The following is a 25,265-nucleotide window of genomic DNA, read 5'->3' as shown; positions in this document are numbered from 1 at the left end:
GTGGTTTGACAACCCAAGTGTCTCTATCAGTGAAATGTTAGGAGGAAGATTTACAATCACAAGAGTGTGACTCAATACAAATCCATTCGAACACATTGAATTTTCTTAGATACATCAAAATGGACTGTGTTTTTAGACCAAAATAAAGATGTCTCATTCCAGCTAAGTGAGACTTGACGGATAATGCATTGATGGTTTTGAAATCCCAAAATTCGGTAACATTTACAGGCATGAAATAAATCATTACCTTAAAACATGGCGAGACTCTCAAAGCATATAGCTGGTGTGTTCGTACAATGGAAGTTGTGCAATGCCGGTCAAAGGATACTAAAGAAAAGTTTAGAGCTTCCCCAATGCCTGGTGCAATACTGAGTCATGTAGACCAAAAGGTCTGTATCTCAGTCAGGCTTGCAGTTAAATCACTACAAATGCACACAATATCCCTGGGTTAGGGAAGTGTGAAATATCAGCTGATGTTCCCACTCCCATTCCTGGTTGGAAGATACATGTGTATGCATGTTAATAAGCTTTGAGGTTCCTCATGGTAGAGTAGCTTATTGACATTTACATTTCAGGCTGATGCATGTGGGAAGCCTGTGGCACTGTACTGCAGCTGACATCTTCAGGAGAGCATAGTAGAGGAGAAAGCCAGAAGAAAGATTGGAGGGTGGAGGTAGGGGTGTTGGAATTCAAACTGTGCAGTATACTTTGGATCTTTAGTTCCTACATCACCATGCTATGTGAAGGGACAATGGGACGATAACAGCAGGAAATGGCACATAAATCCCTAACGCTGGATGTCTGCCCATTTTAGTACCCATCCTGTTTTCCATTGTCAGTTTGTAACAGCTGGTGGAAGTGCCTGCTCGTTTTTGAGCGGGCACATCCAAAATGAGGAGGTAAGTACGTGTTAACATTGTAAGTGCCACTTTCCATCATTCCTATCTCATCTGTGCTCATTTCTGTTCACACGGTCTTATGTAGGAGTTTGGTGCTATTGGCCACCATAGGAAAAGTGAAGAGAAATTAAGGAGCCTAGATTCATTATAAACATGTGCAGCTAAAAGCTTTTCATTTTTGCTATTTTTGTTGCTGTTGTCATCTGTCTTTGCCCCTTTGCCAAGGGACTGCCATTCTACCTCCTGACCCCATTTCAGAGAGGGGTCAATGCCTTCTCCAGTGGGGATGCTTCTCGGGGTTAAGAAACAGGAGGAGGGGCAATGGGGCAATACCAGGCTAATGAGGCTGCACTGGAGCCATGTGGCACCCACCCACTAGAATGTCAATGAGTATAAAATTAGAGGTGCTCCAACCTGCATTTGCCTCTGGAACAGTACCTGTAGAGGCTTTGCTTTCCAAAGACAGCCATTACAGAGTATGTTACATGCTGTTAGTGGACTTATAGTCACACCATTGTCAGTGACTGTTAATGTCACAATTGCCCTGAACTTCTACGTCATTGGGTATTATAAGCTGCAGCAGGAAACATCAGTAACATTAACCACACCGATGTGCATAGATTTATCAGGCAAATTATGGCTTCATTGTGATCTATAGTTAGCAATTGCATCAGCTTGCCCATGGGCAACCAGCGACACATGATGGAGCACAGCAGTTGTGCAGAGTTGAAGGATTCCCCATGAATTCATTGTCATATGTGCACCGTTGATTAGAGGTACCATCATTCAAATGAATGCTCACTTTCTTAGCAACTGCTGCAGTGCCTTTAATTTAAGGAACTCCACTATGCTGGCACTGCGATCCAGAGAGGCAAGAATCTGGGTGGCTACGTTGGAACATCAAGGCTATCCTCTGCAGTCATGGCTGATGGCACCAGCCCGCTCTCCGAGGACATTAGCTGAGCACCATGAAAGCGAGGTCTGTGCGCCCACTAGAATCATAGAATGCACCATTGGCATGTTGAAGTTGTACCTCAGGTAGTTGGATCTAGCTACAACACTGAGTAGCTAGGGTCTCCAGGATTGTGTTAATGTGCTGTGCAACTTCAGCTTACAAAGAGGCCTCCTCACGGAGGGTCCGTAGGACAAAAGCACTCATAGGCAACAGGCGAATAAGATTGGGCAGAAGAGGATATGGAGGACAGCCCATTGCTGGCTGCAAGGGGCATCTGTGTCACACTGTCATCAAGTCAGGCCACTGCATAAGCATTCCTGTGTACATCTTGCCCCTTCCCGCCATCATCTACAGGCTCTCTTCTGTGTGCATTAATTCGCACAGCTCCCGTTTATGCTGCTTGATGAAAGCAATTTTCAAACCCTGCTGCAGACAATACATGGCATGCACCACTTTAGTGCAAACGTCATTTTATTGAGAAGCTGTGCTGTATATGTGCCCAGTACTGCTTATCATGCCTTGGTACCAATGTGTGATGTCTGAGCTCTTAAGCGCTACCCTAAATCTTCTCCAAGGTGATATCACAGTGGCTAGAGTGCATGAAGCAGCTAGGCTCTGCTTTCTAATAAGATCGCTGGTGTTCTACTGGTTATGATTTGATGCTACCACCGCCGCAGCCTGTGTTTGATTCCTGGTCAAAGGATATAGCATTTAGCATATAAATAGTAAAAGGGTGGTAAAAGAAAGAGTGGGGGTGATTAGGGATCTAAAAAGGGATTTACGCATGGAGGCAGGGGGCATAGCTAAGCTACTAAATGAGTTCTTTGCATCTATCTTTACCAAGGAAGAAGATGCTACGAAAGTCATGGTGAAAGAAGAGGTAGTTGAGAAAGTGGATGGGCTAAACATTGATAAAGAGGAGGTATTAGATAGGCTGGCTGTACTTAAAAATTATAAGTCACCAGGGCTGGATGAGATGCATCCAGGGGTAGTGAGCAAAGTAAGGGTAGAAATTGTGGAGGGGTTGGTCATAATCTTCCATTTCTTCTTAGATACAGGGGTGGTGTCAGAGGACGGCAGAATTGCAAATGTTACACCCATGTTCAAAAAAGAGTGTAAGGACAAGCCCAGCAACTTCAGGCCAGTCAGTTTAACCTCAGTGTGGGTTTGGGGGGGGGCGGGGGGTGGAGGGGAACCTTTAGAAACGATAATTCGGGACAAAATTAACAGTAACTTGAACAAATGTGAATTACTTATGGAAAGCCAGCACAATTTGTTCATTGCAAATCGTGTTTAACTAACCTGCTTGAGTTTCTTGATGAGGTAACGGAGAGGGTTGTTGAGGATAATGCACTTGATGTGGCATACATGGACTTCCAAAAGGCATTTGATAAAGTGCCACATAACAGGCTTGTTAGCACAGTTAGAGCCCATGAAATAAAAGGGACATTAGCAGCCTGGGTGCAAAGCTGGCAGAATGACAGGAAACAGAGAGTAGTTGTTAACGGTTGTTTTTCGGACAGGAAGAAGGGGTCGTTGTTAGGACCATGGGTTTACTTGATATGTATTCATGTCCTAGACTCTCGTATACAGGGCACAATTTCAAAATTTGCACATGACACAAAACTTGCAAGTATAGTGAACAGTGAGGAAGATGGTGATAAACTTCAAGAGGACGTAGGCTGGTGGAATGGGCGGACAAGTGGCAGATGAAATTTAATGCAGAAAAGTGTGATGCATTTTGGTAGGAAGAACGAGGAGAGGCAATATAAATTAAAGGGTACAATTCTAAAGGAGGTGCTGGAGCAACGGGACCTGGGGGTATATGTGCACAAATCATTAAAGGTTGCAAGCCAGTTTGAGAAAACAGTTAACAAAGCATATGGGATCCTTGGCTTTATAAATAGGGGCATAGAGTGGGACTGGGTGAGTTGCTGGTTTAGGGAACTGGCACATACACAATGGGCTAAATGCCTGCTTCTGTGCTGTAACCATTCTGTGATTCTCGAGCCTCATGGGACTGAATGGCCCTCATTTCATGGCATTCGAGACCTGTGATTGAGCATTTGCAGGCTGCAGCTCGTGTGCTTCAGCCTGAACCTATATTCCCTTGGCCACATATGCCAAAGATTTGTAGAGGGTCCTGTATGTAGGGCCATTCTGAGAGACAGCAGCATCACATATGCCAATTTTTGCCATATGGCTAATACCGGGCAATGACTGCACGTCTAGGTGGAAGCATATCTAATAATCCCAAAGAGATCAGCACGATCTTATTAGAGTTCAATCTGGCTCCCAGGCTTTAGCTGAACTCCCATTGACTATCAATGGAAGCAGCAGGTCTGACCATTCTTTGGGCCTCCACTGTAGATGTCCCTGGAGCTGCCACAAGCTGCAGCTTGGACTGCAATGCTGTGAAGCCATCGACTGCATATGGAGGTAGTGGGCTCCTCCATTCACTCTGCCATTGTGCACACTTTCTGACATGGACTGAAATGCCTGCACATAGCTTTAATGCTCTGCAGGCATCAATCTCTTAAAAACATAACCCATGAGATGTGGCTCCCTAAGCTCCAGTCAAAGGGCATCATCTGTCAGCAACATAGTCCTTGTTCTACTCTCGTCCTTTCTTGCTTACTTCTGCGCTGCTTGTTACTGAATGCCTTCCCATCTGCTTGCCCACGAATTCAGTTGGAATGGATATCTCTGGGCTGTTGCTTGGGAAGGGAGTGAATGATGGTGTGCGCTCTAAAGTGCTGGCAGGGCCTGATGCACTGAAAAGTGAAGAGATTAAAATGTGTTGCTGAACAATAAAGTTCACTGTCACTTTCATTAGGAGTGACGGGTACATATCATGATCTGGCTTGCTAAGATATAATATGGCATAAAGCAAGATTAGAAGGAACAGAAGCAAGAATTCACGATTAGCTGCCCTCCAATTCCACATCTCCAATTCCCTGCAAGGCCTCCCCTCACCCTGGATCTAAAATGTTTCCTTTATATAAGGGATTAGATGGTAATCCCGCTTCTCCCTCGTGTTGTCGGTTTTTTGTCCTTGAAAAACAACGGTAAACATAAGAATTACTGTTTGATTACCATGTAATACAGTAAAACACAGGTGTCAACGTGCAGGCTGCAATGGGGGTGATGACAACTGCTTGCACAAAGCAGTTTAGGTTTGATGTGTGGTTTTTAGTTATAGGTAAGAATATTAAAGCACGCAAACACAAAAGCGCTCTGTAGTGAAAACTACCCATTTTCAAGCAATTCATCATGTACGGTAAAAGGAGAACAAATCACAGTGAAATTTGTTCTTAAAGTTATCCATTCATCAATACACATAGTACTGTGTGAACAGAGGAGAATTGATTGTTTCTGGTTATTTTGAATCCCATTGCTTGGAATTTCGTAACTCAAATGCCTCCGTGTAAAATCTTTGCTGTCCTGTTTAGTCTTCGTAATGACCTTAACTTGTAACATTGTCCTTATTTTTGTTTACATTTCTAGCTGCCCAGAGTGGTGAGAGGCTTTGTGCCTTTAGAGACTCGTATCCCCGCTCTGAGCAGCACGGCATCAGCGAGGAACGTATCAACCGGGACAATGGCACTGTCTTGTGTGAGAAGGGAAGTCAGTGCTACGGACTGTGGGAGATGAGGGATGGAGGGATCCGCATGATGAAACAAGGTGAGCATCTCTTCGGGATCTGGACACTTTCTTCTGTTCAGTGAACAATATCTTGAGTAAAGGTTGCACAGAGAATTATGCCCCTCATCTAACTTAGCCATTGGCTACCCACTTCCTTTGTACTGTCAGTAGCATTGTGTAAAAATTGTAATTCTCACTCATAATGTGTATCAGGCTTGACGTGCTGTAGCCAACATTGCACCTGGACCAGTTAGGGTTCCCAATCTTCTAGGATTTGGCTGGAGTCTCTCAAAATCAGCAGTTCCTCTCCCAAGTGCTGCTGCTGGCAACTTGGGAGGACAATATATTATATCGCCAGTTCACGCATGCGCTTTGGCGCTGCAGTCTGTCCCTGTGCAGGGTGAATAAACTCTGGGACATCACTCCACTACCCCTTCAGTTTTCATTCAGGTGCTAGTTGCACTGGGCTGCTATGTGCCGTAATTTCCTGTCCCCGACCTGGTGACGCAAAGATCTGAGACCAGTGGGTGTATTGGGAACAACTAAAGTTCAGTGTGTTCTAACAGTGGTGCAGACCATCTCTCCTACCATTTCTCCACCTTGGAACTTGAGCCACTGGAAATGCAGTATACTCATGCTGCATCACAGATGTGAAAATGGTCTTTTATTCAGTGCAGCTTAAGTATCTCTCTCTCACTGAGGAATATTGACTCTTACTGGGCTGTACCTCTGCATCAATATGGAATGTATGTACTTCCCAACCTGCAGACTTCATGGGAGAGGCAGATTGAGGAAACAAAGTGTCTCAGACGCTCTACCAAAAGATTGGTGAATGCCCTGAAAGAACTGAGCTGTACTTGTGCCAAGAACAAACAGTGCAATGGTGTCGCAGCTCTATCCTGTATACACCGGACAGCAGTGAGGTGACACCATGTTATTTAGGTGTGTGATGTTGTCACTGGCTCTCTGAATCATGGAATGGTAACAGCACAGAAGGAGGCCTTTTGGCCAATTGTGTCTGTGCCAGATCTCTGCAAGAGCAACACAGCTAGTCCCACTCCCCCGCCTTTTCCTTGTAGCCCTTAAATTTTTTTCTTTTCAAATAATTATCCAATACTCTTTTGAAAGCCACTGTTAAATCTGCCTCCAAGACACTCAGGCAGTGCATTCCAGATCCTAACCATTTGCTGTGTAAAAAAAAAAGTTTTTCCTCATGTCACTTATGGTTCTTTTGCCAATTACCTTAAATTGGTGTCCCCTGGTTCTCCACTGTTCTGCCAATGGGAACAGTTTCTCCCTATCTACTCTGTCCAGACCTCTCATGATTTTGAATACTTCTATTAAATCTCTTCTCAACCTTCTCTAAGGGGAACCGCCCCAGCTTCTCCAATCTATTCACATAACTGAAGTCCCTCATTCTTGGAAATCTTTTCTGCACCCTCTCTAAAGCCTTCACAAAATTCCTAAAGTGTGGTGCCCAGAATTGGACACATTACTCCAGTTGAGGCCAAACCAGTGTTTTATAAAGGTTCCCCATTACTTATTTGTTTTTGTACTCTACTTATGAAACCTATGAAAGGTCACAGGACACAAAAGTAAGAGCTACTTGATGGCCTTATTTTACCTAATGTCGGCATTAAGCACATCCAAGTAGAGCATGATTCCTCAATGTGCCTAAACTCTGAATCAACCGTAGAAGTTTGACATTCTTTGACCTCTCTGAGAGATTGCTGATTAGCGCCAAAGTAAGGCGGTTGGTGCTCTAGGAACTGGGTTATGACTGCCAAACTAATTTCATGTAGGATCATCGTAGTCATCAGATAGAGGAGGCTTTCATCCGCTCATTTTGGGTTGCATTTGATACAAGTTCCAGAGATGAAAGTCCAGTGTCTAACCCACCGCACCTCTTAATCTTTCTTAAGAGACTTGGAAACAAGTCCTATTGACTTATTAACCATAGAGAGTAAGCTGGTATGGAGAGACTTAAGAAAAGGACAGGAAATAACTTAAAATGTATTTTTTAAAAAACTAATTTGCCCAGTGACCCACTCCTCACATCCACAGGTTTGGTGTAGTCTGGACCACCTATTCCTTTCACTTCCTGCTGTGTGAAGTATTGGGGAGGAATCTGACCGCCGCTTACAAAATTATAACATCCACTTCCTACCACATTGTGACACCTTAAGCTGAAGGACCAAATCTGTGCATCACACTGCAATATATATATTTAAATTTAGATGTTCACAGTTTATAGTGAAAAGCAGGGTATTACGAAGATATACAGGTCAAAAGTTCCCAGCTTCAGCCCATGGTCTGTGCTGGACCAGCTAATTCCAGCTAAGACAGTGGTTGGATGCTACAGCTGGCCTGAGCAATCCTAGAAAATCAGCTGGGATTCCTATTCCACATCTTTAACCAGCAACTCCTAGAGAGCTGACAGGTTTGGACATCAGAAGAGGAGTGAATCTAGCTCAGCAGTGATCTACTCCAGTCAAATAACCTGGCCGCACTCACTGTTATACAGCTAAGAATACTGTCTCCAGACACAACTCAAATTTGGAAGGCCAGAACCTGTAGTTATACTGCTGGGTGTTTTCTTACATAGTATGAAGATTTCACATATCCACCACTTTTTTTTTTGCTGAAATCCAAGTGATATTACAACATGGCACTGAGCCTCTAAATAGCTCACTCTCTACTCAGGTTGACCTTTGATTCTTAATTGATTCAAATGAGGAGCCCATTATAAACAGGACTCCAGTCTATTAACATGCTTCTCAAATGGCTCCAATAGCATCTCAGGCCTACATTCCTCTTTCTGTTTCTTCATGCAAGGCTGTTGGGCTCACGTTGGAGATAAGGAGGAGTGCTACTCCCCGGAGTGCGTGGTAACAAACCACAGACAGAACGGAACTTTCCGTTTCTGCTGCTGTAGTACGGACATGTGCAATGTCAACTTCACCGAGAACTTCGTCCCACTGCCTGACCCAACGGAATCAGTACCACGCAGTAAGTGCCTTATTCTACCTCTAATAAAAACAGAAAATGCTGGAAATACTATGGAGAGAGAAAAAGGGTCAACATTTCAGGTCATTGACCTTTTGTCAGAACTGGAAGAAATTAGAAAAGCATAGCGCTGCAAATGCTGGAAATCTGAAATAAAAACAGAATATACTGGAAATATTCAGCAGGTCATGCAAGAGAAACAGAGTTAATGTTTTGTCATTGACCAGCTGAGTATTTCCAGCATTTTCTATTTTTGTTATGGAAACAATTAGAGATGTAGCAGTTTTTAAATAAGCACAGAGCAGGGAAAGGGGGTCTTGTCTTGATCTATTTATTGGCTTACGTGGGTGGGAGGCTGTGGGGTCTGAGAATATGGAGTGAGAGAAGAATTCTTACATCACATTTGAGACACTTGGGCATTATTTTCTTATGAATCAAGAATCCAATGGCCCATAATGCAGAACCAGAATTCCAAAGATCAGCTAAGTCAGAGAGTAGTGGTCAGTTAATGCTAGTCTTGAGTTTTAAAAATGTGTAGATTGCAAGAGGAGTAGAAGACCAAAGGAGGAAAGGAGTTCTGTGATTTTCAAGTTGTGGGAAAGAAGGAGTTTGAAAATGAGGCACATTGAGGATGCAGGGAGGAGGAAGAGCCCATCGGATGTTGTATTCAAGTTTAAGGTTAAGAGAAACAACAGAAAAGTTTGGAAGATCACTGATCACAGAGATGAGAGAGACTGTGATGAACAAAAGCAAAATACTGTGGATGCTGGAAATCTGAAATAAAAACAGAAAATGCTGGAAACATTCAGCAAGTCAGACAGCGTTTGTGGAGAGAGATTGTGATGGATACATTTTATACATATGTGTTAGATGTACAAAAAAGATACACGAGACAAAATGCATCCTTTGAATCCACATACTGGATTACAGCAATGTCAGCTTTGTCAGATTTTGATTTGTCATTACTGTTATGTACACATAATGAGTCTGTTAGGGGTTATATAATGGTGTCACATAATGGTTGGGTAGCAATGCTTTCTTTGTAGTGTTTCATCAGTTATCAGTCGCCGTCAGGTTAACACTATGTACTACTGCCAAGGTGCTATAGTAAAATTCAGGTTCAAACTAATATGCTCTGATACAAAAACAAGAAATGCTGGATTCACTCAGCAGGTCTGGCAGCATCTGTGGAAAGAGAAGCAGAGTTAACGTTTCGGGTCACTGACCCGAAACGTTAACTCTGCTGAGTTCCGAAGAAGGGTCACTGACCCGAAACGTTAACTCTGCTTCTCTTTCCACAGATGCTGCCAGACCTGCTGAGTGAATCCAGCATTTCTTGTTTTTGTTTCAGATTTCCAGCATCCGCAGTATTTTGCTTTTATTTTAATATGCTCTGATGTTGTGCCATACATGCTGTAGGCTGCATATGAATGAAAGGATATGCAAAATGCCTTCTGCTGCTGCTGTGTTAACTCCCATCTGAAGGCCAATAGAGCAGCAGTTTATAATATGTGGGCTCTCAATCTGGTCACATCTTTCCACTTCCTCTCCTACCACCTCCACTTGCTCTTCCTGATTTGTGAGATGTTAACCACCTCAAGCTTACTATCTGCAATCTCCAGGGTTCTAGTATCTGTGCTGGTGCTTGGGACACCCAGAATGCTTGGTGCAACCTGCTGTGAAGTGGTGTGGTCCATGGTGCTACTTCCTCTGGCCTTCTCATCTTGGTAAGAACTGACAAGAAAAGGAGAGAAGATGATTTACAGTCTATCCCCCAGACAATGCCTTCACAGAGGAAGTAAATTATAAAGAAAATTGAGAAATAACTTGTATTTAAATCGTGCCTTTCACAACCTCAGGATGTCCCAAAGTGCTTCATAGCCAACAAGTTTTTTTTTAGAAATAGAGATACTTTTGTGAGGTAGGAAAATGTGGCAGCCGATTAGCATACAAAGGGCGGTGATACAAATGACCAGATAATCTGTTTGTGATCTTGGTGAGGGATAAATGTTGCCAAAGACATCAGTAGAATTCTCCTGATCTTTTTTGAGTAGTGTTACGACCAGGTGAGAAACGTGTCGAGGGGTCTTTTGCTGTCTTTACCTGGTCTTATTGTAACAGGGTTTTATTTTTAAACACACTGTGTTTTGAGCTGCCCCTTTTTCTGAATCCTTGTTCACAGCTTTCCAATTATAAGGCAAAGAAACCAACACACCAGGTTTTCTCAGGTTTAAAGAAGAAAAGTGAAGTTTATTAAAACTTAAACTTAATCTCTAATACGGTTCACGCCCACGGATATATGACACTCCCACGCTAGCATGCACACGGGATATACACATGCAGATAAGGACAGAAAAGAGAAGAGGAAAATTTAGTAGCGAGGGGTTTGAGGCAATATCAGAAGAGTTTCTTGTTTACTGTGCTTCGAGCTCACTTGATTGTAGGTAGTCTTGCTGTTCGTCAGGGCCCAGTGTTCTTCTTAAATCTTGTTCATGTAGGAGACTTATTGCTCTTTGAGGTTCACGTGTTTTCACAAGATTTAGCTCTGTAGGAAAGAGATGGAGGCAGGCAGGACTGGAGAGAATCTGCTCCATCCGGGAACACACAGCTCTCTGAGTTCAGATCCTCTGTCGGAAGTTCAAATTCAAAACCTCCATCAGTCAGTCATGTGACCAAAACTGGTCTCACCACTTCTTCTGTGTATTGGAGAAGCAGTGACTGGGTCCCCATTGTTCTGACACTGTCTGTTACTATGCAGATGTCTTATCAGTCAGGGGTTGGCAATTTTAAGTTTTAATGTTCATGTGGCGAAATAATGTATGCCTCAGTCTTGCAGGTAGGGGGTTCGCCTGATAGTAGTGTCACAGAATCTTTTACATCCACCTAAAACCTTGGTTTAACATTTCTTGTAACAGTACTGCACTCAACCCAGAATACCTTTCTGTGCCACAGGGTGCTGGTATGCCATTCCACTTGAACAGGACTCTTAATGTAATGTGCCATTTTCAGTAGGTAGTTCTCCATCAGAAGCATAATAATAAAAGGCTGCATTTGCTGACACCACTACCGCTAGGGGGCACTGTTGTGGCACATGCGCAAATGCCGCATGTGCCACTAAAACGTCACAGACTGCAACTTTAGGCAGCTGCCAGGACTAAAGATGGCGCTGCTCAAATAATCACACGGAGGCAACCTAACAAACACATGTCAGCACACAATGGCGGAGTGAGAGAGTGAACGAGCTGGCCGGGGCGCGGGCCGGGTAGGGAGGTGGGGAGCAGGCTGGGGAGGGGGGGGGAGGGGGGTAACGGGCGGTGGGGGGGGGGCGGGGAGGGTGGGGGGAGAGGGCCGGGGAGGGTGGGGGGAGCGGAACGGCCGCCGAGTGGGCGAGCGAACGGCCCAGTGACAGAGGGGAGCGGAGCAGAGCGGCCGGAGACAGCAGCGTGGGGGGTGCATTTTTCTACGCATGCGCCATAAATTTGCAACGGCAAAAGACTTACCAAAACTTACCCTCACCCGGTGACATCAAGGTCTTCGGCCGCTCGCTCCCCGCGGCTCTTACGGCCTCTTGCTTTCGGCCCTCTCCAGCTGCAGATCCCCCATCCAGCCGCTTTCTCCCCTACTTCTCAACTGTACTTCAGGCATTGCAGCTCTCTGGCCCTTGCCTTTTGCATCCCTCTCTTCAGGAGCTTCTGAATTTAACTCCCTCCCACTAACCCCCACACACCCTCTCTACCTCCCCCCTCTTCCCCCACCTCCCTCTCACACACCCTCTCCCCCCCACCTCTTCACACCCCCCTCCCTCTTCCCCCTCCCTCCCTCTTCCCCCTCACAGCCCCCTCCCCCCTCACAACCCCCTCCCTCTTCCTCCTCACACCTTCACAACCCCCCCTCTTCCCCCCACCCAATCACAACCACCTCCCTCTTTCCCCTCATAACCCCCTCCCCCCTCACAACCCCCTCCCTCTTCCCCCTCACAACCCCCCCTCTCCCCCTCACACCTTCACAACCCCCCCTGTCCCCCCCACCCAATCACAACCCCCTCCCTCTTCCCCCTCACAACCCCCCCGCCCCCCTGGACCACACCACAGTTGAATATCTGAAGTGCAGTTGCAAGGTCGGGAAAATAACATCAAAAACCTCAACAATTCCAGGTTTAATTATTGAGAAATTTTATTAAGTGCATTAAACATTCGAGGCACTGCTGTGCATGGATACATGAGTGTTGTGTTGCCAGCATTCCCGTGAGACAGACAGGCCGAGTTTCTGCTATGCAGAACTAAAGAGATTGTTCCTGGAGAGCCTTGTGGTGAATGAACGCTTGGCTCTCTATTCCACTACTGTATTGTCCATGTGAAGAAGGCAAAGTCACAAGAGTCTGAGCTCAGTCTATTCTTGGTGAATGTTGCCCAAACGCATCCCAATGTGCACTCCCACTTCATCCATAAATGCAAGGTTCCTTTCTGTATCGTGACAAGCTCCGCAGCATGATCCAGTTGCCTTCGTTGCTTGAATGCTGACCTTAAGTCTCAAGGATTGTTTTCTCAAGGGCATGTTTTACGTGAAAAGAAATAAGGAAAGAACATCAGTGTCAGAGCTTCCCTCCTCCAATGAAATTACTGTTGAGCATGCTTTATGTTCTGCAGTAAAGGCATGTACTGATAACACCGCCAATGAATCACTTAGTACCCAACTCAGCTGTAGGAGTCAGGATGATGTTACTGCCCCTATCTCGTGATGGTTCAATGCTGCTCTCAGGGAAAACATGAATGATGTGAGGGTGCTGGAAAAAGAAGCATATTTCTTTTGGACTATGAACATAAAGCAGGCCATTTCGCCCAGCTGTTCCCTGCTAGTGGTTATGCTACTCGTGCGCCTTCCCATCCATTCCCATTTAATCCTGTCTACTACTATCAGCATCATCTTCCATTTCTTTCGCTCTTATCTACCTTTGCCTTCAAGCAACACTGAGGATGGAGAACGGTGTGGCTGCACTCCCACCTCACCAGTTGTGTACTCAGCAAGAGCATTCACATTTGTGCTTCCACTGGACACGGCATGCTTGTTTCTTTCAGTGCTCAGTCTCTTCTTTCTGAATGTTCCCCAAGTGCTTGACCGCTTTGGATGCCGTCTCTGCTTGACAGGCAGCAGCAGGCTCTGCATGGTTGTTTCAAGGGCAGATGGGGAAACATGTGGCTGTGTGTCCATGTGCATGGCTCTAATGGGTGCAGGAACAGAGCAACTTACAACAGGGACTGGAGCACATGTACTGCCTGCACACAGCCCCAGACAATGGAAAGGATTTTAGTGCAGTGCAGTGGACTGGAGCACATGCAGTGCCCCAGACAATGGAAATGTTTTCAGAGCAACTTACAACAGAGACTGGAACACATGCAGTGCCCCAGACAATGGAAATGTTTTCAGAGCAACTTACAACAGGGACTGGAGCACATGCAGTGCCCCAGACAATGGAAATGTTTTCAGAGCAACTTACAACAGGGACTGGAGCACATGTACTGCCTGCACACAGCCCCAGACAATGGAAAGGATTTTAGTGCAGTGCAGTGGACTGGAGCACATGCAATGCCCCAGACAATGGAAATGTTTTCAGAGCAACTTACAACAGAGACTGGAACACATGCAGTGCCCCAGACAATGGAAATGTTTTCAGAGCAACTTACAACAGGGACTGGAGCACATGCAGTGCCCCAGACAATGGAAATGTTTTCAGAGCAACTTACCTTGGAGTAATCTCCTCTTTCTGATAAAAATGAAGCAGACGGAAATCTTCAAAATTACTAAATAATTGCGAGAAAATGCGCGACAAAACCTCTCCTCCTTCCACTTTCAGAAACTCGCGCTGGAGCTTGACGCATGCGTGAATATCCGAAGGTTGACGGATACGTGAATACCCATTGGCGTTGCATAAAACGCATGCGCAGAGGCTGACCAGGCGCGTTGCCCGAAGAAGCGCACATCACGCGATGACGTCATCGGCGCATGCGCTAACCAGTCCTGGCAAGCCGGAACGCAGCACATGCGCAGAGAGCGGGAGACCGTCTGCGCATGTGCGCACCGCGGCGCAGCCTGATGACGTCAGTGGCAGGCTGCGTTGTCAGGAATCACTTTGATAATAAAAACAAAATGCTGTGGATGCTGGAAATCTGAAATAAAAACAGAAAGTGCTGGAAAAACTCAGCAAGTCTGGCAGCATCCGGAGAGAGAAGTAGAGATAACATTTTAGGTCAGTGACCTAACTGGCAAAGGTTAGAAATGTGATAGGTTTTAAACAAGCAAAGTGGGGGTGGGGGGAGAGAACAAAAGAGAAGATGTGTGATAGGACAGAAGGCCGGAAAGATTAACTGACAAGGTCATGGGACAAAGGTAAAGAGAGTGTGATAATGGTGTGATGAAAGACAAAGCATTAGTGCAGAGGGAATGTTAATGACAGAATAATTCTCATCAGAATAATTCTGTCCTATCACACATCTTCCCTTTTGTTCTCTTCCCCTCCTCCCCTGCACCCCACACCCCTACTTTGCTTGTTTAAAACCTATTACATTTATAACCTTTGCCAGTCCTGTTGAAAGGTCACTGACCTGAAATGTTAACTGTTTCTCTCTCCACAGATGCTGCCAGACCTACTGAGTTTTTCCAGCACTTTGTTTTTATTCCCCATCAAAAGCATGTTTGTCATCCCCAACATTGAGGACACCAGACTTTGCTGTAAAGCAGTACTTAACACACTCACAAGTTAGTAACTGTGGAATTGATCGAAAGTTGATCTAGTCTTAGTTTCAATGTGATGATAATCCCACATTCAAAAAACTGTTTTGATGACAACACATCTATGTTATTAGTCAGCTTTTATTATGTGCTCAAGTCTCTGGAGTGGGACCTGAACACAAAACCTTCTGACTGAAAGGCAAAGTGTTGAAATGAACCAAGGCTGTCACATCTGACACATTGCAGATGTAACTCCAGCTGCATTATGGTTTCGCTAAGCACATGGAGCTTGTGGTGGGACTCAGGTGCCCGCAGCCATAATGCAGCACAACAGGTGGCAGCTGTCACATTAGTTAAAAATTGGAGCCTATTCTGTACTGGAAATCCATGCCCACTGCAAAGTAGGAGTCCAGTTATATCTTTGAATCACCCTACCTTCCTTAGGCCTCGTATCACCTGCTCTAAGATCTCTGGGAAATGCCTTCAGAGCTCTGGATATGCACCTCAAGTGCCATAATCTGCAGGGCTACGGACCAAATGCTGGAAGGTGGGATTAGACTGGGTAGATCGTTTTTCGGCTGGCACAGATGCGATGGGCCATGTGGTCTCTTTCTGTGCTGTAAACTTTCGATGATTCTATGAAAGGTGCTACAAGTTGCATTCCAGTATTGGAGGTTCACCAAAGTAACCAAGGCAGTGTTCCAATGCTCTATCCCACTCAACCTGTAGCTCCATAATTTCCTGTAGCGTTGGGTGAGTAAGAGGACATGTTATTCTATAATGACAGGTGCGCAATACAGATCGAACTGTAACTTGAAAATGCTCAGTATACTAACAGTTAAAATTAATTCTAAATCACTGAAACCTGTATTGCTCAAAGTAAAAGAACATCCCTGGGGTGGGTCATCACCCCCATCCCCATCAACACTGGCGCCCAAGAGGGTGGAGGGAAAGCAAACAGAAAAAGTCACAGGAAATCAAGCATGAACCACAACACAGGAACAAAGCAATGACACGAAAAATATCAAACGAAAACCCCATACAATGGAAAGACGTCATTGAGAAGCAGGACTTATTTGTGTATGTGTTGACTGAGATGTAGGAGGACCACATCAGTTGATTAAATTTAACAGTTAGATTTATTTATATATTTCTAGTATGTCCTTGGGTTAATGGTATGTGAAAGTAATTTCAAAAAAATAATTCAAGTGATTTCATTGGTTCCCCTTCTTACTACTTAATTGTAGCTATTTGCTGACTGTTGTTTTTTTTTATTGATAGCATAATTGTTTTCTTAATACATTTGATCCACTCTGGCACATGTGTGATGCTTGACACTTGCAGGCATGACAGGTGTGTCATGGTGTCCCACCACAGTGTGACAGATGCACAACTTCTAATTATGTACTTAATGTATGCAAAGCTACTGTCTTATGGCTCATTTGGTGTGTACGAGCCAGGTGGACCAGAAGCTCCCAGGTTTGATCTCCAGACAGTGCTAAGTTAGCTAACCTAAGTCTGGGTAACAGAGGAAAAACTATATTTGACTCCAAGGCCAGAGTTAGGGAAGGGAATATCGGCCAGGGTTCCTGCTTCTGATTTCTATCCAGTGACCTTCTGAAAAGCATATGAACAAGTCAGCTGGCTTAGTGTTTCAGGAGCATAGAGGGAAGTGAGAGAAGTCACAGGGGGAGTAAGAGTCAGGGTGGAGCAGTATTGTCACCAGAGTTTCAGGGTGGTATAATGATGTGCTTGTGAAATGTTCATATTGCCTCTACTGGAACAGTAAAAAAAAAATAAACCCAACAATACAATCCATGGAAACTTTTATAAATTGTATGGCATCCTCACAACAAGCTCCAGCTTCCATTGTATTTCCTGCAGCTGATAGCATCCCAAAGATACAGTTGCTAGGATTTGCCAAGGCCTGCAGCCAGGAAGCTGTTCTCACTGACGTTGTGATGTTACCAGATGATTCTGATAATTACCCCATTATCGCAGGTGTCACCTGAACATTACATTACATTGAAAATGGAAAATGCTGCAAATACACAGGTTTGTTGAGTTTTTATGGCAAGTCCCAACTGGAAATGTTTTCTCTTAACAGACCTGCTCTGTATTTTCTGCATTTTCTACTTTTATTTCAGATTCCTTGCATTCAGGATTTTTCTTTTGAGCTGTGTTACTTTATGCAGTAATCCACTAGTGAAAAGATTATGTGTTTTTGTCTTAAATTTTTGATTTAGTGGTTGTATTTTTAAAACTCAGTTGTTGAGCAGGGGCATTTAATAGCTGGTTGGAGCTAGAGTTTGCAGCAGGTCTCTCCCGATGTAATGTTGTAAAGTTTGCTTTGGTGATATCCCTAGTAACCAGCTGGAGAAGAAGTTGGAACACTTAATTTTCAGATATGTCCTTCATAGAATCACAGAATGATACAGCACAGGAGGGTGCCATTTGGCCCATTGTGTCTGTGCTGGTTTATTGAGTGAGCTACCCAATTAGACCCACGCCCCTGCTCTTTCCCCATAGCCTTGCAAATTTTCCATGACTGGTTCAGTTTTATTTGATAGTTCCTTTTTCAATTTCAGAGGTCAGGATTTCTGGTAAAAGTTCTGGTAATTACTTGGTGAGTTATAAAGACAAAATGAGATATTTGGTTCAAATGAGCAGTTTGAGAATATCATGAGGAGAAGCAATTTAAATATCTTCTAAAAGCAGCCAGGAGACAGTTTGATAAGAATCACAATTTGCTAATTCCTGAAAGAAAAGAGAAATTCATGTGTATATAAAAGTTATCCACAATAGCTTAATTTAGTTCGTAGCGTTGCGATCTTATTTTGTCTACTCATAGATTTAAAGGCATTCTGTTCTAAATACATAACCACTATTATGTCATCATTCAATTATTTGCTTGTTTATCTCAGCTCACCTTGTCCTCCTCTGATTTCACTGCCGTTTGATCCTCCTTTAGCTTCATCCTTCATATAAACTTTTCCTACCAATATTCACAGCCACCCCCTCAGTCTTGCCATCTTGTGCTGTCTCTGTACTCTCATGGTTCTGATTGCAGACAAGATATTTTTGACCACTTTCATATATCGCTCACCACTCACATCCCCATACCCTTTTCCAACCCCACGTTCCTCTGCATCCACCTCTGGAATAAGTTCTCTCTCAAATCACTTAGCACTGTATCTTCATGCGCTCAACTGTCCAGTCTTTGGTCCTCCCTTCACCATAATACTTCTGTAGCACTTGAACTGCTCAACCACCCCTTCACCTCCATCTTTGCCTATGTTCCTAGTAAAACACTTACTTTCTGCCAGCCTGATTATGTGCTGCTGTATGGCTCCCATCTTTGCTCCCTCAAGTCTAAGGAGCACAGACATGTTTGGCCATTCAACACTATATCTGACTGGACCACATCATGCACAATTGGACCTTGCTTTCCTCTGCTAAGAAAGGTCAGTACTCCAGGATTGTCCAATAGAGCAACAATCACCCCTAGCTGCTGCTTTCCACTCAGTAAGAAGGCAAGCAGACTGTTCCTATTAGGATGGCGCAAGGATTAGTGCTGGGCCATCAACTATTTACAATCAATATTAATAATTTAGTTGATGGGACCAGATGCAGTATATCGAAGTTTGCTGATGATACAAAAGTAATTGGGTAAGTAAGCATTGAGGAGGACGCGAACAGTCTGCAGAGGGATATAGGCAGGTTAAGTGAGTGGGCAAGAAGGTGGCAGCTGGAGTATAATGTGGGGAAATGTGAGGTTATTCACTTGGTAGGAAGAGTAGAAAGCAGAATTTTTTTAAATGGTGAGTAACTATTAATATTGGCGTTCAGTGGGATTTGGGTGTCCTTGTATACGAGGTATGGTATGGAGGGAAGGTCTTACGAGGAAAGGCTGAGGGACTTGAGGTTGTTTTTGTTGGAGAGAAGGAGGAGGAGAGGTGACTTAATAGAGACATATAAGATAATCAGAGGGTTAGATAGGATGGATAGTGAGAGTCTTTTTCCTCGGATGGTGATGGCAAACACGAGGGGACATAGCTTTAAATTGAGGGGTGATAGATATAGGACAGATGTTAGAGGTAGTTTCTTTACTCAGAGAGTAGTAGGGGCGTGGAACGCCCTGCCTGCAGCAGTAGTAGACTCGCCAACTTTAAGGGCATTTAAGTGGTCATTGGACAGACATATGGATGAAAATGGAATAGTGTAGGTCAGATGGTTTCACAGGTCGGCGCAACATCGAGGGCCGAAGGGCCTGTACTGCGCTGTAATGTTCTTAAAAAAAAGAAACACAAAGTTAACACACAGGTACAGCAAGCAATTAGGAAGGCAAATGATATGTTGGCCTTTATTGCACGTTGGTTGGAGAATAGGAGTAAGGAGTCTTGCTGCATTTGTACAGGTCTTTAGTGAGATCACACTTGGAGTACTGTGTGCCGTTTTGGTCTCTGTACCTAAGGACTTATATACTTGTCTTAGGGGCAGTGCAATGAAGGTTCACTAGATTGGTTCCTGGGTTGAGAGGGTAGTCCTATGAAGAGAGATTGAGTAGAATGAGCCCAAATTCTCAGGAATTTATAAGAATGAGAGGTGATCTTGTTGAGACACACAAGATTCTGAGAGGGCTTGAAAGAGTAGATGCTGAGAGGTTGTTTCCCCTGACTGGAGAGTCTAGAACTAGGGCGGGGCGGCATAGTCTCAGGATAAGGTGTTGGCCTTTTAGGACTGAGATGAGGCGAAATTTCTTCACTTGGAAAGTTGTGAATCTTTGGAATTCTGTACCCCAGAGGGCTGTGGATGATCAGTCATTCAGTATATTTCAGTAGATGAAAGAGGAGGTAACTGAGATACTGGATAGGGTAAACATTGATAAAGCGGGCGTATTAGAAAGGCTTGCTGTACTTAATGGTTGATAAGTTACCAGGATTGGATGGAATACATCTGAGGGAAGGAAGGGTGGAAATAGCGGAGGTACTGGAAGGATCTTCCAATCCTTCTTAGATGTGGGGTGCTGTCAGAGGACTGGAGAATTGCAAATGTTATACCCTTGTTCAAAAAAGGCTGCAAGGATAAACCCAACAACTGCAGGCTAGTCAGTTTAACCTGAATGGTGGGAAAGCTTTTAGAAATAATAATCTGGGGCAAAATTAAGTCACTTGGACAAGGGTGAAATAATTAAGGAAAGCCAGCATGGATTTGTTAAAGGCAAATTGTGCTTAAATAACGTGATTGAGTTTTTTGATGAGGTTAATATGGTTGATGTGGTCTTTGTGGACTTCCAAAAAGCGTTTGATAAAGTGCCGCCTAATAGGCTTGCCAACAAATTTGAAGCCCATCGGATAAAAGGGACAGTGGCAGCATGGATATGAAATTGGCTAAAGGATAGGGAACAGAGTAGTGTTTTTTTGGACTGGAGGAAGGTATACAGTGGTGTTCCCCAGCAGTTGGTAATAGGGTCACTGCTTTTCTTAATATATGTTAATGACTTAGACTTGGGTGTACAGGGCACAATTCCAAATTTTGCAGATGACGCAAAACTAGTGAACTGTAAGGAGGATAGTACTGGACTTTGAGCACATAGGCTGGTGAAATGGGCAGACAGGTGGCAGATGAAATTTAATGCAGAGAAGTGCAAAGTGATACATTTTGATAGGAAGAACAAAGAGAGACAATATAAATTAAAGGGTACAATTTTAAAGGAGGTACAGGAACGCAGAGACCTGGGGGTACAAATCATGGCACGGAAGTTTGAGAAAGTGGTTCAAAGGGTACACGGGATCCAGGGCTTTATAAATAGAGGCATAGAGTACAAAGTCAAGGAAGTTATGATGAACTTTTATAAAACACAGGTTTGGCCACAACTGGATTATTGTATCCAATTCCGTCCGGGCACCACACTTTAGAAAGGAGGTTAAGGCTTTAGAGAAGGTGTAGAAAAGATTTATGAGAATGATTCTAGGGATGAGAGACTGCAGTTACATGGATAAAGAAGCTGGGGTTGTTCTTCTTGGAGAAGAAAAGGTTGAGAGGAGATTTGATAGAGGTGTTCAGAATCATGAGGGGTTTGGGAAGAGTAGATAGGGAGAAACTGTTCCCTTTGGCAGAAGGGTCGAGAAACAGAAGACATAGATTTAAAGTGATTGGCAAAAGAAAGTAAAAGCAACATGAGGAAAAGCTTTTTAATGCAGTGAATAGTTAGGATCTGGAATGCACTGCCTGAAAGGGTAGTGGAGGCAGATTCAATTGTGGTCTTCAAAAGGGAATTGGATAAGCAACTGAAGGGAAGAAAATTGCAGAGCTGTGGGGAAAGGGCAGGGGACTGGGACTAACTAAATTTCTCTTGCAGAGTGCTGGTATGGGCATGCTGGACTGAATGGCAGCCTCCAGTGCTGTAGTCATTTCGTAATTCTGTGATCAATTTTTGGACTCTAAGGGAATCAAGCGGTCAAGTTGAGTTGAGGTCAAAGATCAGCCAGGATCTTATTGAATGGAGGAGCAGCTTGGGGGTGGGGAGGTGGTCATACAACCTACTTGTCCTATTTCTTATGTTCACTACCAATCACCTCCTTGAACTCCTTGGCCCATGTCCCTCTACCCTCACCTCCAACAATGTACGAGGAACTCATAGACTGCTTTGTCACTTAGATTGAGACCATCCACTCAGTTGCCCCTGCTGATTCTTCTTGCCCACCAAACCAAAACCCCTCAAGGCTTGATCCTTCCTGAACCCTCTCCCATCTCCTGTCATGCACTCTCCATGCTTGTCACACCCATGTGTCCCACCTCATGCTTCCTTGACACTAAACTTAACCATTCAACTTTCCTTCCTGCTCCCATGCTAGCTGACATTGTAAATGGTTCTTTCTCCTCAGGTAATAAAAGTAAAAACTGTGGATGCTGGAAATCTGAAATAAAAAAACAAAGTGCTGGAAGTACTCAGGTCTGACAGCATCTGTGGAGAGAGAAACAGAGTTACATTTCAGGTTGATGACCTTTCATCAGAACTGCCGAAGGTTAGAAATGTAATAGATTTTGAGCAAGTGAAAGGGGTGGGGGGGGGGGGGGGAAGAAGAACAAAAGGGCAGGTCTATGATGAGGCAGAGGATGAAAGAGGTAAAATGACAAAGATGTCATGGAACAAAATGCAAAGGGAGTTCTCATTGTTGTAGTAAAAGACAAAGCATTTGTCCAGAGAGAGCGTTAATGGCAGAATAATGAACAACATTGTCCAAAAACATGAAAAACAAGTTTAAGACTGGCACATGGTTTAAAAAAGAAATCAAAATGGTGTTCATGGTTGGAAATTGTTGAACTCAGTGTTGAGTCCAGAAGGCAGTAAAGTGCCTAATTGGAAGATGAGGTGCTGTTCCTCAAGCTTGCGTTAAGCTTCGCTGGAACACTGCAACAGGTCGCGGTCCGAAATGTGGGCGTGAGAGCAAGGTGGTGAATTAAAATGGCAAGCAACCAGAAACTCAGGGTCATGCTTCTGGACTGAGTGGAAGTGTTGTGCAAACTGGTCACCCAATCTGCATTTGGGCTCCCAGATGTAGAGGACTTCACCCTACTTACATCATTATTATTCTACCACATGACCTCCGACTTAACTCTGCACTCCTTTCTATTATCTCCTGTCTTATTTTCAATTTCCTGTTTACTATCGGGTCTTTATGTAACCAGATCTACGTAGTGTATTTAGGTGTACATTTTTACATACGAGCATACAAATTAGGAGCAGGAGTAGGCCACACGGCCCCTCGAGCCTGTTGCGCCATTCAATAGGTTCATGGCTGAACTGATTTCTCCACATTTCCGCCTACCCCCGATAACCTTCCACCCCCTTGCTTATCAAGAATCTGTCTACCTCTGCCTTAAAAATATTCAAAGACTTTTCTTCCACCACCTTTTGAGGAAGGGAATTCCAAAGACTCATGACCCTCAGAGAGAAATAATTTCTCCTCATCTCTGTCTTAAATGGGCGACCCTTATTTTTAAACAGTAACCCTTAGTTCTAGATTCTCCCACAAGGGGAAACATCCTTTCCACATCCACCCTGTCAAGACCCCTCAGGATCTTATATGTTTCAATCAGGTCGCCTCTTACTCTTCTAAATTCCAGCGGATACAAGCCCGGACTGTTCAGTCTTTCCTTGTAAGACAGCCCGCCCATTCCAGGTATTAGTCTAGTAAACCTTCTTTGAACTGCCTCCAACGCATTTACATTCTTTCTTAAATAATTAGACCGATACTGTACACAGTACTCCAGATGTGGTCTCACCAATGCCCTGTATAGCTGAAGCATGACCTCCCTACTTTTGTATTCAATTTCCCTCGCAATAAACAATAACATTCTATTCGCTTTCCTAATTACTTGCTGTACCTACATACTAACCTTTTGCAATTTAGGCACTAGGACACCCATATCCCTCTGCATTTCAGAGCTCTGCAATCTCTCACCATTTAGATAAATGATGCTTTTTTATTCTTCCTGCTAAAGTGGACAATTTCACATTTTCCCACATTATATTCCATTTGCCAGGTCTTTGCCCACTCACTTAACCTTACTATATCCCTTTGTAGCCTCCTTATGTCCTCTTCACAAGTTACTTTCTTATCTATCTTTGTGTCATCAGCAAATTTAGCAACTATATCTTTGGTCCCTTCATCTAAGTCATTTATCTAAATTGTAAAAAGTTGAGGCCCCAGCACAGATCCCTGTGGCACACCACTTGCCAACCAGAAAATGATCCATTTATGCCTACTCTCTGTTTCCTGTTAGCGAGCCAATCTTCTATCCATGCCAATATGTTACCCCCTACACCATGGCTTTTTATTTTCTGCAATAACCTTTGATGTGGCACCTTATCAAATGCTTTCTGGAAATCTAAGCACAATACATCCACCAGTTCCCCTTCATCCACAGCACATGTAACTCTCTCAAAGAACTCCAGTAAATTGGTGAAACATGATTTCCCTTTCACAAAACCATGTTGTCTCTGCCTGATTACCTTGAATTTTTCTAAGGGCCCTGCTATAACGTCTTTAATAATAGCTTCTAACATTTTCCCTAAGACAGATGTTAAGCTAACTGGCCTGTGGTTTCCTGCTTTCTGTCTCTCTCCCTTTTTGAATAAAGGAGTTATATTCGCTGTTTTCCAATCTAACGGAACCTCCCCCGAATTTTAAAAAATTAAAACTAATGCATCAACTATCTCACTCGCCACTTCTTTTAAGACCCTAGGATGAAGTCCATCAGGATCCTGGGGCTTGTCAGCCCACAGCTCCAACAATTTGTTCAGTACCACTTCCCTGGTGATTGTAATTTTCTTGAGTTCCTTCTTCTCTTCCATTTCCTGACTTACAGCTAATACTGGGGCATTACTTGTAATTCCTATAGTGAAGACCAAGGCAAAATACCTGCTCAATTCATCTGCCATCTCCTTATTATTCATTAGTAATTCCCCAGACTCACGTTCAATAGGACCAATGCTCACTTTGTTAACTCTTCTATTTTTAAAATATCTATAAAAACTCTTGCTATCTGTCTTTATATTTCTAGCTGGCTTTCTCTCATACTCTAATTTTGCCTTCCTTATCAATCTTTTAGTCATTCTTTGCTGTTTTTTAATATTCCATCCAATCTTCTGACTTGCCACCCATATTTGTGCAATTATATGCTTTTTCTTTAAGTTTGATTATTATCTTTAACTGTTTTAGTTAACCACGGATGGCGGGTCCCACTCTTGGAATTTTTTTTGCTGAAATGTGTATTCTGAAATATCCCGTTAAATGTCTGCCACTGTATTTCTATTGACCTATCTCTAAACCTAATTTGCCAGTTCACTTCAGCTAGCTCTGTTTTCATGCCCTCATACTTAGTCATAGAGTTTTCCAGCACAGAAACAGGCCCTTCGGCCAATCGTGTGCGTGCCAGCCATCAAGCACCTAATCTCATTTTCCATCACTTGGCCTGTAGCCTTGTATGCTATGCCATTTCAGCTACTCATCTAAATACTTCTGCAA

The 25,265-nt window shown here is 43.8% G+C and overlaps 1 protein-coding gene across 4 annotated transcripts in view; it reads left to right on the top strand.

Annotated features, from left to right (window-relative positions):
* The window catches only part of bmpr2b (bone morphogenetic protein receptor, type II b (serine/threonine kinase)), a 362,014-nt gene that overhangs the window by 149,268 nt on the left and 187,481 nt on the right, over positions 1 to 25,265 (top strand). For all 4 annotated transcript variants that reach the window (XM_068036170.1, XM_068036168.1, XM_068036169.1 and 1 more), the window contains exons 2-3: positions 5,362 to 5,538; positions 8,335 to 8,508. In XM_068036170.1, the coding sequence (XP_067892271.1) occupies positions 5,362 to 5,538; positions 8,335 to 8,508 (351 nt within the window). The remainder of the gene's footprint in view (positions 1 to 5,361; positions 5,539 to 8,334; positions 8,509 to 25,265) is intronic.

This window comes from Heterodontus francisci, chromosome 7 (assembly GCF_036365525.1).
Source record: "Heterodontus francisci isolate sHetFra1 chromosome 7, sHetFra1.hap1, whole genome shotgun sequence".
Lineage (NCBI taxonomy): Eukaryota > Metazoa > Chordata > Chondrichthyes > Heterodontiformes > Heterodontidae > Heterodontus > Heterodontus francisci.
The sequence above is the reverse complement of the archived record's forward strand: the minus strand, read 5'-3'. Positions and strand labels throughout refer to the sequence as shown.